Below are 13625 nucleotides of genomic sequence, written 5' to 3'. Positions count from 1 at the left end.
CAAAGTAATTCAAGTACCTTTGAATTGTTTTATTGTGGCTCGTTTTAACAATGAAATAAAATGCATCCTTAACGTATGAAAAACATACTCGACATATTTTCAAGACTTTGCTTGAACAAATATGTTCTTGATGTCATATTTCATCTGTGCTGTATCTTGCACATACAGCACATTTGACAATAAAGTTGTGTCCAATCCAAATATAAATGCAGCCATTTGTTTCAGCTCTTCAACACAAAATAGTGTACAAATGTCATTCTGTGTGTTCTCATGAAATTCTCTTGAACGTGTCGTTTGGGCATCGCCGACAGGACGAATGATCTCAGTGTTTTGGGCCGCTTCAAGCAAAAGCCTGTACAAAAAAAAAAAAAACCCCTCCCTCCTCCCCCCAAAAAAAGGGCAGCAATTTTGTTAGTACTGAGTGAGTGCGGCCTCGTCATGCACCGGGCCACCTGTGTCTGCGCCGTCGGCATCGTTAATCATTTCCTTGTATTTACTTTTGAAAAATCCAGCCTATGAATACAAAAAGATTGGAATATTATCAGGGTGTATTTGTGAGATGATAGCCATTTCTTTTCATGGCCTTATTTTCTCACCTTATAAAGGACGACTGAGAGGAGAACCAGTATAGCCAGCCCGCCTAAGGAACCGCCAACAATCTCTTTGGTGAAGTCCGGTTGAGGGTACACTTCCACCTCTGTCTCAATCTGAAATTCCCAATAGCATTTGCGTCCATACATCGGAGCCGTTCCGTTCTTGGCGTAAAATTACCTTGCGCGCCGGAGGGTCGTTATGAGATGATGGCGAAAAGAAGATATACTGGTTTTCGTCATACTCCAGACTGGCTGTGGTGGTCAAGATGAACTTGGCCCTGTCGAGTCCGATCTGTTTGAGCAGCAGAGCAGACAGATGGGCGGTGCCATGAAAGGGCTTTGCGTGCCTTGATTGACCCCCCCCCCCCCCCCCACGCTAAGGCGCTACCTGCTGGATCCAAGCCGAACTCATATTGGCTGATATTTTGTACCGTTTGCCCTCCAGCCTTCCCATAAAGCGAGGACACTTGAACACCCTGCATGTGGCCACCGAGCAGTCCTGCGGGACATTCAAGCACACCATTCGAACCGGGTGCCCAAAATCAAGGGTCGCGCCGTTTGTCTTACCAAAATCTTATTTTTTTGCAGGTTACCACGCCAATCGGAGACATTGGCTTGTTCGTCGTTGCTGTACTGACAGTCTTGAACCTGAAGTGAAGACAGTTGATGTCACGTCAACCAAAAGTGCTCACCCTTGAAAGTGAAGGATCAGCGCAAACAGCCCTCTTTGGAGTAGCAATGCGACGTGCGACCTGCAAAGAGCTCAGATTGGCCCAGATGTCCTTTTCGCCAAGCTTCACGGGCACCCTGATCACCACTGTGACCTGAAAGGCTCGGACGTTGTTGGAAACCTAACACAAACCAAGTAAGAAATCAACTCAAAGCCGCCCCTCGCCCCCCACCCCCCAAAAGCCCTTCGATAATTACGGTACCAGAACGGTTTGCTCGACCGTTTTCTGCACTTCACTCTTTCCAAAGGTGAAATTGACGTAGCTTAGGGAACTGAAAAGAAATGTCTGATGAGTGGTACGCTCAAGGAATCCTCTCCGCTTGTCACGACCGTCCAAATACGCACCTTTCCATCGTGACAAAAATGCTGTACTTGACGCCAATGTCTTTGGCTTTGTAAAGTTGGCTTAAAGCCGAGTGCCGCTGGTTCCCACTGTAAGGGAGACAACAGTTGAATCGCGCAACATAGAACATGCGCACGGGTTGAGGAACTCCACCTTGTTGCATTTGCTGTGACCAAAATTCTGGTGTCCAGCTGGCTGTTGGTTTCGATGCCGTACGACACCACAAAGACGGCCTGAAATGTCAGCGGATAAGAGCGATTTGTTTGGAGCATTTCGAATACCGCCACGTATGGTTCTCGCAGAGAGTACCATCGGCCATTAGAAGAACGGGGGCAGCTACATTCATCCATGTTGTCGTCATTTCGAAAGGCGTGCGCTACGCAACGCGGGGTCGCCTCGACATTTTTACATGGCACCGAACTCACCGTTGCGTTGCTTCTGAGAATGGGCTTGTCAACGGTGCAGTCTGTCTTTCCCCGAAATAGGCCACTGTCGCTGTCCAAGGAGTTGCACTCAATTCGGCCCTTTGTGGAGAAAAGAAATGTGTGGATTCCCAGTCACCCGGGTCGTGGGCCGTCTCAAAGGTAGAAGAGAGTCTTCCCCTTTGTTGATCATTTGATCATTGATCGAAAAGGCTTCTTCAGTTGCAGATTTTAAGAAGGCGCAATGCTGTCCAAATGCCGGGGATGACGAAAGACCAGCGGGCTCTTTCTCCAGCAGGCAGATGCGCCACGACGGCCGTTCAGCAGTCACGCCGGGCGACCGCAAGAGCAACGACTCCCAGGTGAACGCACCCTCCAAAGGCACGGCCGCAGTTACGCCTCACTCAAAATTTAGAACCGAAGAAGCCGCTTTGGATTGGAGCTCCGCAATCTTCCCCCAAGCAAAAGCGCTTCCGTTTTGCGAAAAATCTACAATCGCAAGGAGCCGGAGCGGAAGAAGTCAAGCTGATGTCGACGCCTACCTGCAAGACGCCAAACTTCCTGAAGGAGAACTCTGCCGGGTACGTGAGAACAACGAGGGCGTTGTACGCGTCTTCACCCAGGTTCTCCACAGATACGGTGACGTTCAAGAGCTCGTCAATGCCCACTCGGACCTCCGACGATCTGCTCCGCGATGAGAGAGGTTCCAGCACGGCAGAAGCAGAACTCACAACGAGCATCTCACCTGCTAAAATTGAAGTCCAGCTGGAGGTTATCCACACATGTTTTGTCGAGGCCGCAGTCGATCTCAAAGGCCAACTGGAAGATAGCGGACGGCGGGTGAAAAAGCGCGCATGGGATCCGCAAAGCCGGTAAGGCACGGACGAAACGAGGCGACTCACCGGATGAATGTTGACCGTCTGGGCCTGGCCGGCCAGACTGGGGCTCAGGGCGTTGGCGGCGGGCAAGCCTTCAAAAGTGAATCGGAGCTCATTGTCGAGAGGATTCAAGGCGTCTTCCGGGCAGGGCTGCGGACGCCGGCGCCGTGAGCAGAGAGACCGGCGAGAGGCGGGTGAGCTTTCAACGAGCCGTCGCCGCCGTCCGACAACTCACCTCGATGAAGAAGTTGACACTGAAACAATTTGCCGCTGCCAAATCCAGAGTGAGGGTCCCGCACTTTTCTCGTTTCTCCTCGCTGATGTAAGCTCGGTTGTTGGGCGCCTTGCGGGTCGCATCCAGCGTTAGAGTGTAATTAACTCTGGCCTCGGCTGTGACATTTTGGAGTTGAAACGTTAACGTGATGCGCGCGCGAGCGGTCTGACCGAGACCGGAGAATTAGGCACCTGTTGGCACGCTGGAGAGTGCGATCATCACAAAGCAGATCTCTGCCACAAAGTTCTTTGGCTTGTTACAGTCTGCGTTTTTCGTCGAGACCTGTTTCGGCGCGTAGGACAGCATGCTTTCCACCGTTACGATGGGCTTGGATCTGTATGGGCGGTCCGGTGAGCCGAGGGTGAGTAGGTCTGCTTCGCGGTGTGATCATGTCCCCGCTTCCGGCCTCAGCTCGGTGGGAAATGGGGGTGGGGGGTCTCTCATGCGCGCACTTGAACGCGTCACATTAAATCAACGCTGCGATTCATAACTTGCCCAGAAGCCGCTACCGTAAAACATGGAAGCGACAAAGGAGAATCCCGTACCTGAGTAAGGTGACGGTTCCTTTCGAACCCACGGCAAAGTCGGGCAGGTTGTCCCCGCTGAGGTCCGCGGAGGACTGGCTAATGGACATGCCGAAGAACCTGAGTCCCGACTTCAACTCTGAGCCGGCGATCCTCTAGTTGAGTGCAAAAGTGAAAAGCGTTTTTTATTTTTTGGTCATCATTCCAAAGACACGGACGGGGCGCAGAGTGCCAGCACTTTGACCAAGTGCCCTAGGAAAAACAAATCATCGATGGACTTTGTCATTCACCTGTGAGAAAGTCGTCGAGATCCCCGTTCGCTCGCTATGAAATACGTAGACGGCGCCTCGACCGTCATCCTCCAACGGCGCCCCGACCGCCAAGTCGTTGAGTCCGTCCGAGTTAAGGTCGGGCAGTATGGCGAGGGAGGAGCCAAAACGCGCTCTGGGGGACCGCACTCCTCGGAGGACGACCGGAGAGTCGAAGCGACATTCAACTTTCTGCTCGATACCGGAAGATGAGTCGGGATCGCCGGGATTGATTTTCGAGGGCGGGTGCCAAATAAGAGCACGTGGAGGTGGCTCACCAAACCAATCATGGTGCAAGCGTAAACCCTCCCCTCTCGGTCCTCCTCCGCAAACATGGGGGCAGAGATGAGGATGACATCCGTGCGTGCGTCCCCGTTCACGTCCATGGCGCAGACCACCGCCCCGAAATATTCTCCGATCTGATACTGCAGCGACAACGCCGACTGTTGTCATACGGCGCATGTGCGCGCTCTTTGAAGTCATCGAATCATTTTTTTTCGATTCGTCGGTGAGCCGAACTCTTTTTCTTTTTCTGTCGCCGGCATCAGAGAACGCCGTGAGTGTACCTTACCTGCCATTTGAAGGGGTCTATCGTTTGTTCAAGCCTGTTTTGGGAAATCACCATCACAACTCCTCTGTGTCGATACCTCGGAGCACCGACGACCGTCAACCTCGCGTTGCGCGTTTGGGCGACTGTTAGCGAATAGCCTGAAATTGAGACCAGGATCCGGCAGACGGTGCCGTGATCATTTTGCTCTTGCTTAATAGCTCGTACCGAGTGGTGAAGAGATGTAAACACGGCTCCAAATCTAAAGTGCATGTCGAGTCGCACCGTGAACTTTGCTCAGCGAGAAGCGGGCAAGTCGAAAGAATGTTGCCAGCAATTTAAACGGCGGCGCAATGAATCCAGCTTCAAAAAATCTTCTCCCGTTCGTACCGAGATAGCTGTCCGGCGCAATGCTCGTGGGCAAATAGGCGCTCGCTCCCTGGTCGGTGTACGTTCGGAAGCCTCCTCTCCATTCGTTGGCCCCGACAGCCGCGATCTGCATTCCCTGCAAAGGCCGCGGAAATGGTCGGAAAGGCCCGAAGCCATTGAGCGTCGCGCGCGGGCCGGCTTTGTCGTACCCCGGGCACGTAGGTGGCGCTGAATCCCTCCTGAGCCATCTCCAGTTTGAGGGTCTCGCCGCTCGATTGAGAGCCTGCCGGAATGACATCAACGTGGCATCTTGTCCTTTCAACATTGCATCGTCCGGAGGACAGATAGCCGCCCAGGTCGTGGAACGGAAGGAAAAAACAAAACATGCCGCGATGCAAAATTTCCGTCGGTACCTTCAATAGCGAAGATGCTGTCCTGCAAAGTCTCCCGTATTGCGTCGAGCGCGGCAAAGTTCTCCACTTGAAAGACATGCTTTGCTGAGGGAGAAGATGCGATGGCGTTCAGCTCCTGCTTCGCCTTCTCCTTCTTAAACGCGCGGCCCACCTTACCCAAAAAATCAAACAAAATGTCAATAATGTGGCAGCATTTGAACCAACAGTCGTCACGTGTGAAATCCAACTCACTCCGATGGCAAATCGACCGATGTTTTTCCTTTCGGCTGCAGTTAGCGCCGACCGCAAGTTCTCACGGTCGCCAGATTCTCCGTCTGTAATGACGATCAGAATCTTCTTCACGTTGGGCCTGGAACCTCCGCTTGCCACAAATACGTGGTCCCTGTAACCAACACGAATAGCACCTTTCAAGAAAGATTCCTTTGCAATGGAGAGAAACACTCAACAACAAACATACACAACGCTTTTGATGGCTCGGGCTGTGTTTGTCCCTCCGCTGATCTGTTTGATTCCATTAATGTCATTTCTCCAGCTGTTCACGTTGAAGTTATAAAAATAATTATGGATGGTGGGATTGTTGGAGAATTGGACGACAGCAAACTTGGGAGGAGAAAAAAAAAGACATCAATGAAAACATATCCATCCCAAAATAACCAAAGCGTCTCTCACCTGGGAATCTTTGCCCAAAAAGGAGCCGATGAGATTACTGACAAACGTCTTCATTTGTCTAAAACTTTCCGCGGCCACACTCCCCGAGCCGTCCAGGAGAAATGCGATGTCTGCTTGATTTTGGCACGCTTGTCAAGAAAAAGAACAACGCTCGTTTAGAATCACACTGAAAAACCGTAGCATTCGACTCCACGTTTGGTCTTCAAATGAATCCGAACGGGGCGGGCGGGGTCCACCCAACAATCGATTTCCTTTATTTGTTTCCCCAAAATGGCTTTTGTCATCGGGATGCATTGGTGGAATGATCTGTGGGGTGGCGGAACGACTCCCTCTCTAGCACCCTCTTGTGCCTCAAATAGAATTTGCAAGAAACCGCTGTACCAAAGGAAAGACGACCTGATCCAGGGCAGCGGGGGCGTGACGAACGAGGTGCCAAACCACCTCGCGCTGACCGGTTCCTTTTTCTTGGGTTTCAGGAGCTTTGCTGAACATAATTTGGAATATTCAGGGAAACCCCTCCCTGGTGTGCCAACAACTGGGCATTGGATTCGTGAGGTAAATCGTTCATATATTGAGCACTAGTCTGTAGCCACTGTGTGTTAAAATGCTCAAGTGTTGTCGTCGTAAACTAAACATATCTAGCGCACTCCTTGAGTTGATGTCATAAACATTTATGGCTCGTATATGAGCAGGGACAGGACTCGAAAGGCCGTTCGGCAAAGATCAAACACTAGCGAGGTGGCTCTCATGCCAGAAGGGTTTTGAATGCAAGGCTTGATCGAGATCAAATCATTTTTAGCCAACGTGAACGGGGTCTTTCGTTGCCCTTTTCAACATCCGGCCGTCATCTTTTCCAGGACGAAGAGGGCACCTGATCAAATTCACCGCACGAGCACGTCTCAGCCCGAAGGGACCTCAGACGGCCAAAGAGGATTCGGCAGTGACGCGCAATTAGCTCAACGGGTACATTATCGCTGCTTTTTTTATTATTTTTTTGGATGATTTTAGCAGGTTTCCCAAAAAGAAAACTTGAAACGGATAACATTTGGCGTTGTAGCAACTCCTGTGCCAATCGGCTACCGATGGCTTGTTTCTAGTGCTCTTGCCAGCAGCGCAATTGTCAAAGGTTTCTCTGCAAACGGCCATGTTTGACATGGATGCTTGCTCGTCTTATCGAGGGGGCGGCTTTGGTCCGAGACAGGGATGAGTCAAGTGAGGCCCCCCTTCCAAATGCTCGCGAGCCATTTGAGCAAAAAGTCAAGCACCGTCCAGAGAAGGCGGCAGGGGAGCTCCGACGCCATCCATACGGTCGATCTGCAAGCACGCGCCGTTGTACATGGTGATGCTTCCGCAGTCTTTGGGGATGGTCGGACCGCATGCCTGCGAGGGGACCGGATCAGTGGCTCCATCGGGCGGAAAAAGGACAAATACACGGGCGCCGACGTGCTCACCATGGCGGCTCCCGTGGACGGATCCAGCGTCACGGTCAAACCGAGAGACATGTTGACGGCATAAGCGGGCACTGTGAGGAAGGGAGTCATGAGTTCAGAGCTACGCTATGTGAAGGCAGCACTGATGGGCGGTCTCGGATCGAACGGCCCCACGTTGCGGGGCTCGCTCACCTGAAATTGGCAGCGCGGTGCAGGACTCCGTGGAGCATTTCCAGATTTTCCCTCTTCTGTCTTGTGAATACTGATCAAGGGGTGCGCTGACCAGCAAGCTGTTCAAATACGTAGAACCATTCATTCTCAGGTTTTTTTTTTTCTAGTTTCAGGCAAGAGCAAATTGGCAACAAAAGTCCGTTTTTGCAGGAAAGGGAGCGGCGCGTCTGCTATTTCATGCCAGCCCTCTTGCAAATGAGCTACTGCGGTACTCCAACCCCAAGCGGGTACCCACAGAGCGATGACTATGACATGACTGGAAAAAGAAATCAATCAATACAAAGGACTCCGCACATAGGAAACGCATTGATGAGACGGCGATAAGTCAACAAGAGCAGCAAGCCGACGGACCGCGCGAGCGAGATGGCAACGCATCAAAAGGAGAAGACGTTTGGATCCAATTGCTTCACTCACTCGGCTTGTCTTTGCACGATCTGGTATCCGAAACTTTCCGCAGGGTTCCTCAGGGTCTTCCAAGCCACGGGGTCAATATTGAAACCAAGTGTACTTTTCAACACTGCGGAGAAGAAAACAAGAACCAATTGTGTCGTTGCTGCACATCGCTCCATATATGGTGTGGTGAAGGCTCCTGCCACCGGCAAGAGAAACTGTTGAAAAGATAAGAATCACGGACGGGCGGATGGATAGTAGCGACCATCATGTCCATACCACAGTCTGACAGATACGACAGCCAGAGAGACAAATACTCGAGATGGATCGATATTGTTTCGAATCTGCATGTAACAGAAGAAACAACTTCTGCTGGTGGTCTCCGCATCATTGCCAATAGCTCACGACCAGTATGTGCCATAAGAGGGGGTCGGGGGGGGGGGGGGGGGGGTATATACATCTCAAAACAGCCAGCAAGTTTCTGTGCATTCAAATAAGGAGACACTTCTCTTACCCGTCATGAAAATTGCCGTCAAAGTGAGCCAGTCCATCGTGTGACTGCACCGAAACGCTGTGAGGCAACAACAAGACAGGAAGGTGTCCAAGGCAAAACATGCCATCATCGCCACAAGAGGCGCGAAGGGGAACTCTCACGGCCGCCGCCGTCGTCGCTCGGCAACCGCTTCGTGAGAACTCTCTGAAATCAACCTGCCGCTTCTGCTCTTGTTTTTGTTTTGTTTTGTTTTCAACATTCAGCGTTTGATCTCGCTGATAGAGCGTTGCCAGAAAAAGATTGAAACTGACTCATGATTGTTTCATTCATCACCAAAAATAGCAAAATGACTCGCTTCGTTTCTCCTTTTTGCTTTTACTTCCCCTGCGTGGTCTCATTCCGCTGTGGGAGCGAGAAGTCACGCGTTGCGCCAGCTGCGCGTAGGGCAGACGCTTGTGCAAGATCCCCCCTAGTCATTTTCTCGTGACTTATTTCAAACGGTACGGACCTCCCTTGTAGGCCCATCGATGATGCGTGGTGATGTGCAGACCACCCCCCCCCCATTTCTTTCCCTTTCCCTCCCCGCCACAGAATTTGAGGACACAACGATGCGTTATTGCACTCATGCCTGATCTGTGGCTGTGAAAGGTCCTTCAAACGGGGGTGGCCGCAACAAATGTCCACTAGGGGCTGACCCGATGGAAAATGTCAAGTGAAATGTCAGAGAGGAAATTGGCTTGTGGTGGTTGTCCTGGAAATGATCAGAGCTGCGCACGCTCTCTGGTCAAAACCACAGCGACATTTTGTCAAGTAGGGCTTGCTATCTTTTCTGCGAAAGTGAGGCACGCGCACATTTTTCCCCATCCCTGCCGTCACCATAATATTGTACTTTTTCTTCCGCCCGTAAAAGCATGTAACACGTCGGGGGGTGGGGGGGGGAGAATAAAAAAAAAAAACAAACTAACAGAACGGCCATGTCCGTGTTGCAAATCTTCACGTGCAGCGTTCTGCTCGGCGACTGGCCGATTGAAGCTCCCTCAACTGGATGGGGGCGCGAGCGTGACCTTTACCGTGCGCGGCAGCTGACCCCGACTTCTTCCCGCCGAAAAAGGACGATGGGGAAAGGGCACGGAAAGGTCAAGGGTCAGCTGGCTCCGCAAGCGGGTTAGGATTACAAAAGGAACATGGAGCGTCTCGCACGTAACGCGAGCTCGCCGCTTCGTCAATGAGGTGCCGCCGCGCCTCTCGCAGTCGACGACGCGTACTCAAAGCTCGTCTGCCACTTGCGTGTCTTTGCCGTATCGACCGATCGCAAAGCTTTTGGCCCATTGAAAGACGAAATGCAACTATGTTGCTGTGATGGCGCTTCTTTCTCGTGCCACTAGAGGGAGCCCGCGTAGCAGTCCCAGTAGCCATTGAATCGATGGGATTGTGCCGTACGCCCGGCAGTTCTGTTTGAGTGGGGCTGTGGGGGGGGGGGGTCCCTGTCGTCTGACCCAAACGCCGAGAAGCTCCTTGTCCAAAATATGACCTTCCTTTTGCTCCTTTCCACCAGTGCCGTCTCGCCCTCACCCGAGCTTTGGCCACCGCCGCGCTCCACCCCGAGACGCGCTGAATGTCACGAGCCATCTCCGGTTGCGTCCCGTTCTTTTTATAGCCCGGCAGCTGAAATGTGAAGGGTCACGACGCCGGGAGGATAAATACGAGGGGGCAGCCAGCCCAGAGGCTGTCGCAGACGAAGGCCGCTTCTCTACCTCCCGCGTTCTTCTCCCAGCTCTCCTTCTCACCTCCAAGGTAAAGGTGGACGGAGTCACTTTTCTGTCTTTTGTGTCCGTTTTTCAGTACTTTTGCGTTCCACTTGCCACGTCAGCTCATTTTTTACCTCCCACGCACTCACTCCCAAAGCCAAACCTCTTTTATGCACGTCTCGCTGCCTGAATCGTTCCGACGCAAGCAGGCTAGTTGGTGAGGTGCATCTCTCGGTTTTCGACGGCGACCGCCAATATTGACTCGAGTGCAAGATTTCTCGTCTATGAGTCGTTCATGTAAGCCCTGACTGTCAACCGCGTGGTACCTTGGTTGCTGCTTTCCTGTCTTGTATCGAGTCAATGGTTTTCCCACCTCCAGTTGCATGCACCGTGTCACACTCACTCAGGTGCTAAGTCAGAATGCGCCCATGGCTGCCGCTGTCTATATTTAGAGCGGTGTGGTGTTGTCGGGGGGGGCGGCAGGGGGAAGCCAGGCCAGACCGACCCAGGCAGGCGCACGAAAGGTCACGGCTCCGGGGAAAGGAAACGCAATCGGTCAGAGGCCTGCTTGTGGTTGTTGCGCATGCGCGGGGTGGGGTGGGGTGGGGGGGGGGGGGGGGGGGGCTTCCAGAAGAATGAACAAGCCGAGCGCCGTTTGTCGCCCGGGCAGGATGTGTTGCGCCTCGACGAGGCGTCGGCGCTCCCTCGGCATTTAAATGTGCTCCGTCTGTGCTCTCCCTGAGCAGAGTCAAGATGCCTCACGCGTACCCCTTCCTCACTCCTGAGCAGAAGAAGGAGCTCAGCGATATCGCTCACAGGATCGTCGCTCCCGGCAAGGGAATCCTGGCCGCCGACGAGTCTACCGGTAAAGATGACCGACGCGTCCTTACACACCCCGCGCAGGTATTTTCTTTGGAATCGGACGCAAACGAGCGTCAACGCGTCATCCTCGAACCAAGTCTTTTCCGAAGGCCTTTGAGCAACGAGTGAATGTCGTAAAACCGTCAGCCAATTTGGCAGAAAACGAATCGGAATCAAAAGTCCAAAACTCCCCCCCGGAAATGCCGAGGGTCATTTGTCAACGGGGTCCTGTGCAGGTAGCGTCGCCAAGCGCTTCCAGAGCATCAACGCCGAGAACACGGAGGAGAACCGGAGGCTGTACCGCCAGCTCCTGTTCACCGCCGACGATCGCGCCGCCCCCTGCATCGGCGGCGTCATCCTCTTCCACGAGACCATGTACCAGAAGACGGACGGCGGCGTGCCCTTCCCCCGGCACCTCAAGGAGAGAGGCATGGTGGTGGGCATCAAGGTCGACAAAGGGGTGGTCCCCCTGGCGGGAACCAACGGCGAGACCACCACTCAGGGTGAGCCCCCAACCGCAGTGGGCCAACGTCGGCTCGTTTGTTCTTGCGGGGTAGCTCATTTTAAAAAATGTCTCTTCTTCCTTCGCTCCAGGTCTGGACGGGCTGTACGAGCGCTGCGCCCAGTACAAGAAGGACGGCGCCGACTTTGCCAAGTGGCGCTGCGTGCTGAAGATCACCCCCACCACTCCCTCCAGACTGGCCATCGTGGAGAACGCCAACGTCCTGGCCCGCTACGCCAGCATCTGCCAAATGGTACGGCCGACCTCGCTCCCGCTCCCGCCGGGCTCCGAACCGACGCGGCTTTAACGCCGCCGCCTTTTCTCAGCACGGCATCGTGCCCATCGTGGAGCCCGAGATCCTCCCCGACGGCGACCACGACTTGAAGCGCTGCCAGTACGTGACGGAGAAGGTCCTGGCCGCCGTTTACAAGGCTCTGTCGGACCACCACGTCTACCTGGAGGGCACGCTGCTCAAGCCCAACATGGTCACCGCCGGCCACTCCTGCTCGGTGAAGTTCAGCAACCAGGAGATCGCCATGGCCACCGTGACCGCCCTGCGCCGCGCCGTGCCCCCCGCCGTCCCCGGTGCGACATACGCCTCCCCTTTTCCTCCCAAAGGCGCCGACCCGCTGTGCTTTTGCGGTACATGACGGTATTTGCGCGTCCGCCGAAGGCCTCGTTTTCAAGCGGAAAAGTCGCCACGTGAGGAGAATCGACCCCACGTTTATTTATTCTCCTCGCGAGGTGACCGTTGTACTTTTCCTCCCGCCAAAACGTGCGTGGAGATGACTTTTTGGGTTGGGTCCAGGACTTCATTCTCTCGGTCGTTCTCGTCGTTTCACGTGGGGGTGCGCGGGGTGGCCGTGTCAGGGGTGGGGGTCTTGCAAAAATGGGTGCGACTCTGTTACAAATACGTTTGCGGGGTCTGACACGGGTGCGTCGCCGCGACTGAAACGGTTGTTTGTGACCCCCCCCCCGCTCAGGCATCACCTTCCTGTCCGGCGGTCAGAGCGAGGAGGAGGCCTCGGTCAACCTGAACGCCATGAACCAGTGCCCCCTGCACAGGCCCTGGGCCCTGACCTTCTCGTACGGACGTGCCCTGCAGGCGTCGGCGCTCAAGGCCTGGGGCGGCAAACCGGAGAACGCAAAGGCGTGCCAGGAGGAGTTCATCAAGAGAGCTCTGGTGCGTGGCTGTCGGCGCCTGGGTGCAAATGTCAAAATAGCCGTCGAGTGTTGCTGAGCAGCACCTCCGTCCCGGTTGGGTGGTGTTTTTTTTTTCCTCTGGCAGGCCAACAGCCAAGCGTGCCAGGGCAAATACAGTTCCTCTGCAGCCAGCGCCGCCGGCGGAGAGTCCCTGTTTGTGGCAAATCACGCTTATTAAGGCGCTTGCGCCACGGCCACGCCGCCCTTTCGTCACCTCACCGCTGGCCTCGAGGCTCCTCCATTCGCCTCCGTTCCCTAGACCGTGCGCCGATGATTCGACACCTTTTCTCAGGTGAATATTTCCACGCTGTTTCTTTTTTTTTTTTTTTTTTTTTTTTCCCCCCCCCTCCACAAGTTGCCCTACTTTTCATCGGATCCATCCCATCAAGCGCAGTCCTGTCCTTGATAGCGGTTCAATGGAATAAAGCGTTTACCCTTCTGTCCTGTTTGACATCCTTCTTGAAGAAGTGCATGGATTTAGTCATTTCAAAATCAAATGTCAGAGTGCCTTTTTTTTTTACACAATGTGGGGGGGGGGGAACCTGGAAATATGCAGAGAAGTACCGATATGTTAAGTATCCTTCATGGGTACCCGAAACCTCGAAATATCGTCCCGAAACAGTCCGCGCTGTCGCGACGCGGCCATCCCTTGTTTTCAGCGTCATCGTTCCGAGAAATTCCCCATCATTGAGCAAAT

General features: G+C 53.6%; 2 protein-coding genes across 2 annotated transcripts; one reads left to right on the top strand and one right to left on the bottom strand.

The window, feature by feature from the left end:
- Window positions 1-14: 14 nt before the first annotated feature.
- Window positions 15-8902, bottom strand: LOC147189402 (integrin alpha-M-like). The gene is made up of 30 exons (XM_086138444.1): window positions 8636-8902; window positions 8146-8248; window positions 7693-7790; window positions 7522-7592; window positions 7336-7450; window positions 6071-6198; window positions 5859-6001; window positions 5633-5783; window positions 5402-5552; window positions 5198-5271; window positions 5010-5124; window positions 4644-4780; window positions 4351-4497; window positions 4055-4264; window positions 3786-3919; window positions 3432-3574; window positions 3202-3356; window positions 2991-3116; window positions 2834-2907; window positions 2631-2772; window positions 2092-2190; window positions 1820-1899; window positions 1669-1755; window positions 1526-1595; window positions 1346-1444; window positions 1161-1241; window positions 982-1092; window positions 772-885; window positions 597-707; window positions 15-513 (listed from the first exon to the last, which is right to left on the bottom strand). Exons 1-30 carry the CDS (start codon window positions 8742-8744, stop codon window positions 412-414), a joined length of 3480 nt encoding a protein of 1159 aa, XP_085994570.1. The 5' UTR covers window positions 8745-8902; the 3' UTR covers window positions 15-411.
- aldoab (aldolase a, fructose-bisphosphate, b) lies at window positions 3042-13367 on the top strand. The gene is made up of 11 exons (XM_086138461.1): window positions 3042-3160; window positions 3503-3601; window positions 6547-6625; window positions 6928-7033; window positions 10170-10408; window positions 11109-11227; window positions 11460-11726; window positions 11818-11978; window positions 12052-12310; window positions 12709-12908; window positions 13014-13367. Exons 6-11 carry the CDS (start codon window positions 11116-11118, stop codon window positions 13104-13106), a joined length of 1092 nt encoding a protein of 363 aa, XP_085994587.1. The 5' UTR covers window positions 3042-3160; window positions 3503-3601; window positions 6547-6625; window positions 6928-7033; window positions 10170-10408; window positions 11109-11115; the 3' UTR covers window positions 13107-13367.
- The last annotated feature ends 258 nt before the right edge of the window (window positions 13368-13625 follow it).

The sequence above is a fragment of the Hippocampus guttulatus genome, chromosome 19 (assembly GCF_054856545.1).
Source record: "Hippocampus guttulatus isolate MCC_2025c chromosome 19, RoL_Hgut_1.0, whole genome shotgun sequence".
NCBI lineage: Eukaryota > Metazoa > Chordata > Actinopteri > Syngnathiformes > Syngnathidae > Hippocampus > Hippocampus guttulatus.
This window is presented reverse-complemented; position numbering and strand designations above follow the sequence as displayed.

Excerpts from the sequence above, each read along its gene's own strand:
- LOC147189402 (XM_086138444.1), bottom strand. The coding sequence starts at position 8,744 with ATGATGGCATGTTTTGCCTTGGACACCTTCCTGTCTTGTTGTTGCCTC. Across the intron at positions 2,773-2,833 it reads CTGGACTTCAATTTTAGCAG|ATCGTCGGAGGTCCGAGTGG; the intron begins GTGAGATGCTCG and ends ATCGCGGAGCAG. Across the intron at positions 1,242-1,345 it reads CCAATCTGAGCTCTTTGCAG|GTTCAAGACTGTCAGTACAG; the intron begins GTCGCACGTCGC and ends TCTTCACTTCAG.
- aldoab (XM_086138461.1), top strand. The coding sequence starts at position 11,116 with ATGCCTCACGCGTACCCCTTCCTCACTCCTGAGCAGAAGAAGGAGCTC. Across the intron at positions 11,727-11,817 it reads CGGCGAGACCACCACTCAGG|GTCTGGACGGGCTGTACGAG; the intron begins GTGAGCCCCCAA and ends CCTTCGCTCCAG. Across the intron at positions 12,311-12,708 it reads CGTGCCCCCCGCCGTCCCCG|GCATCACCTTCCTGTCCGGC; the intron begins GTGCGACATACG and ends CCCCCCGCTCAG.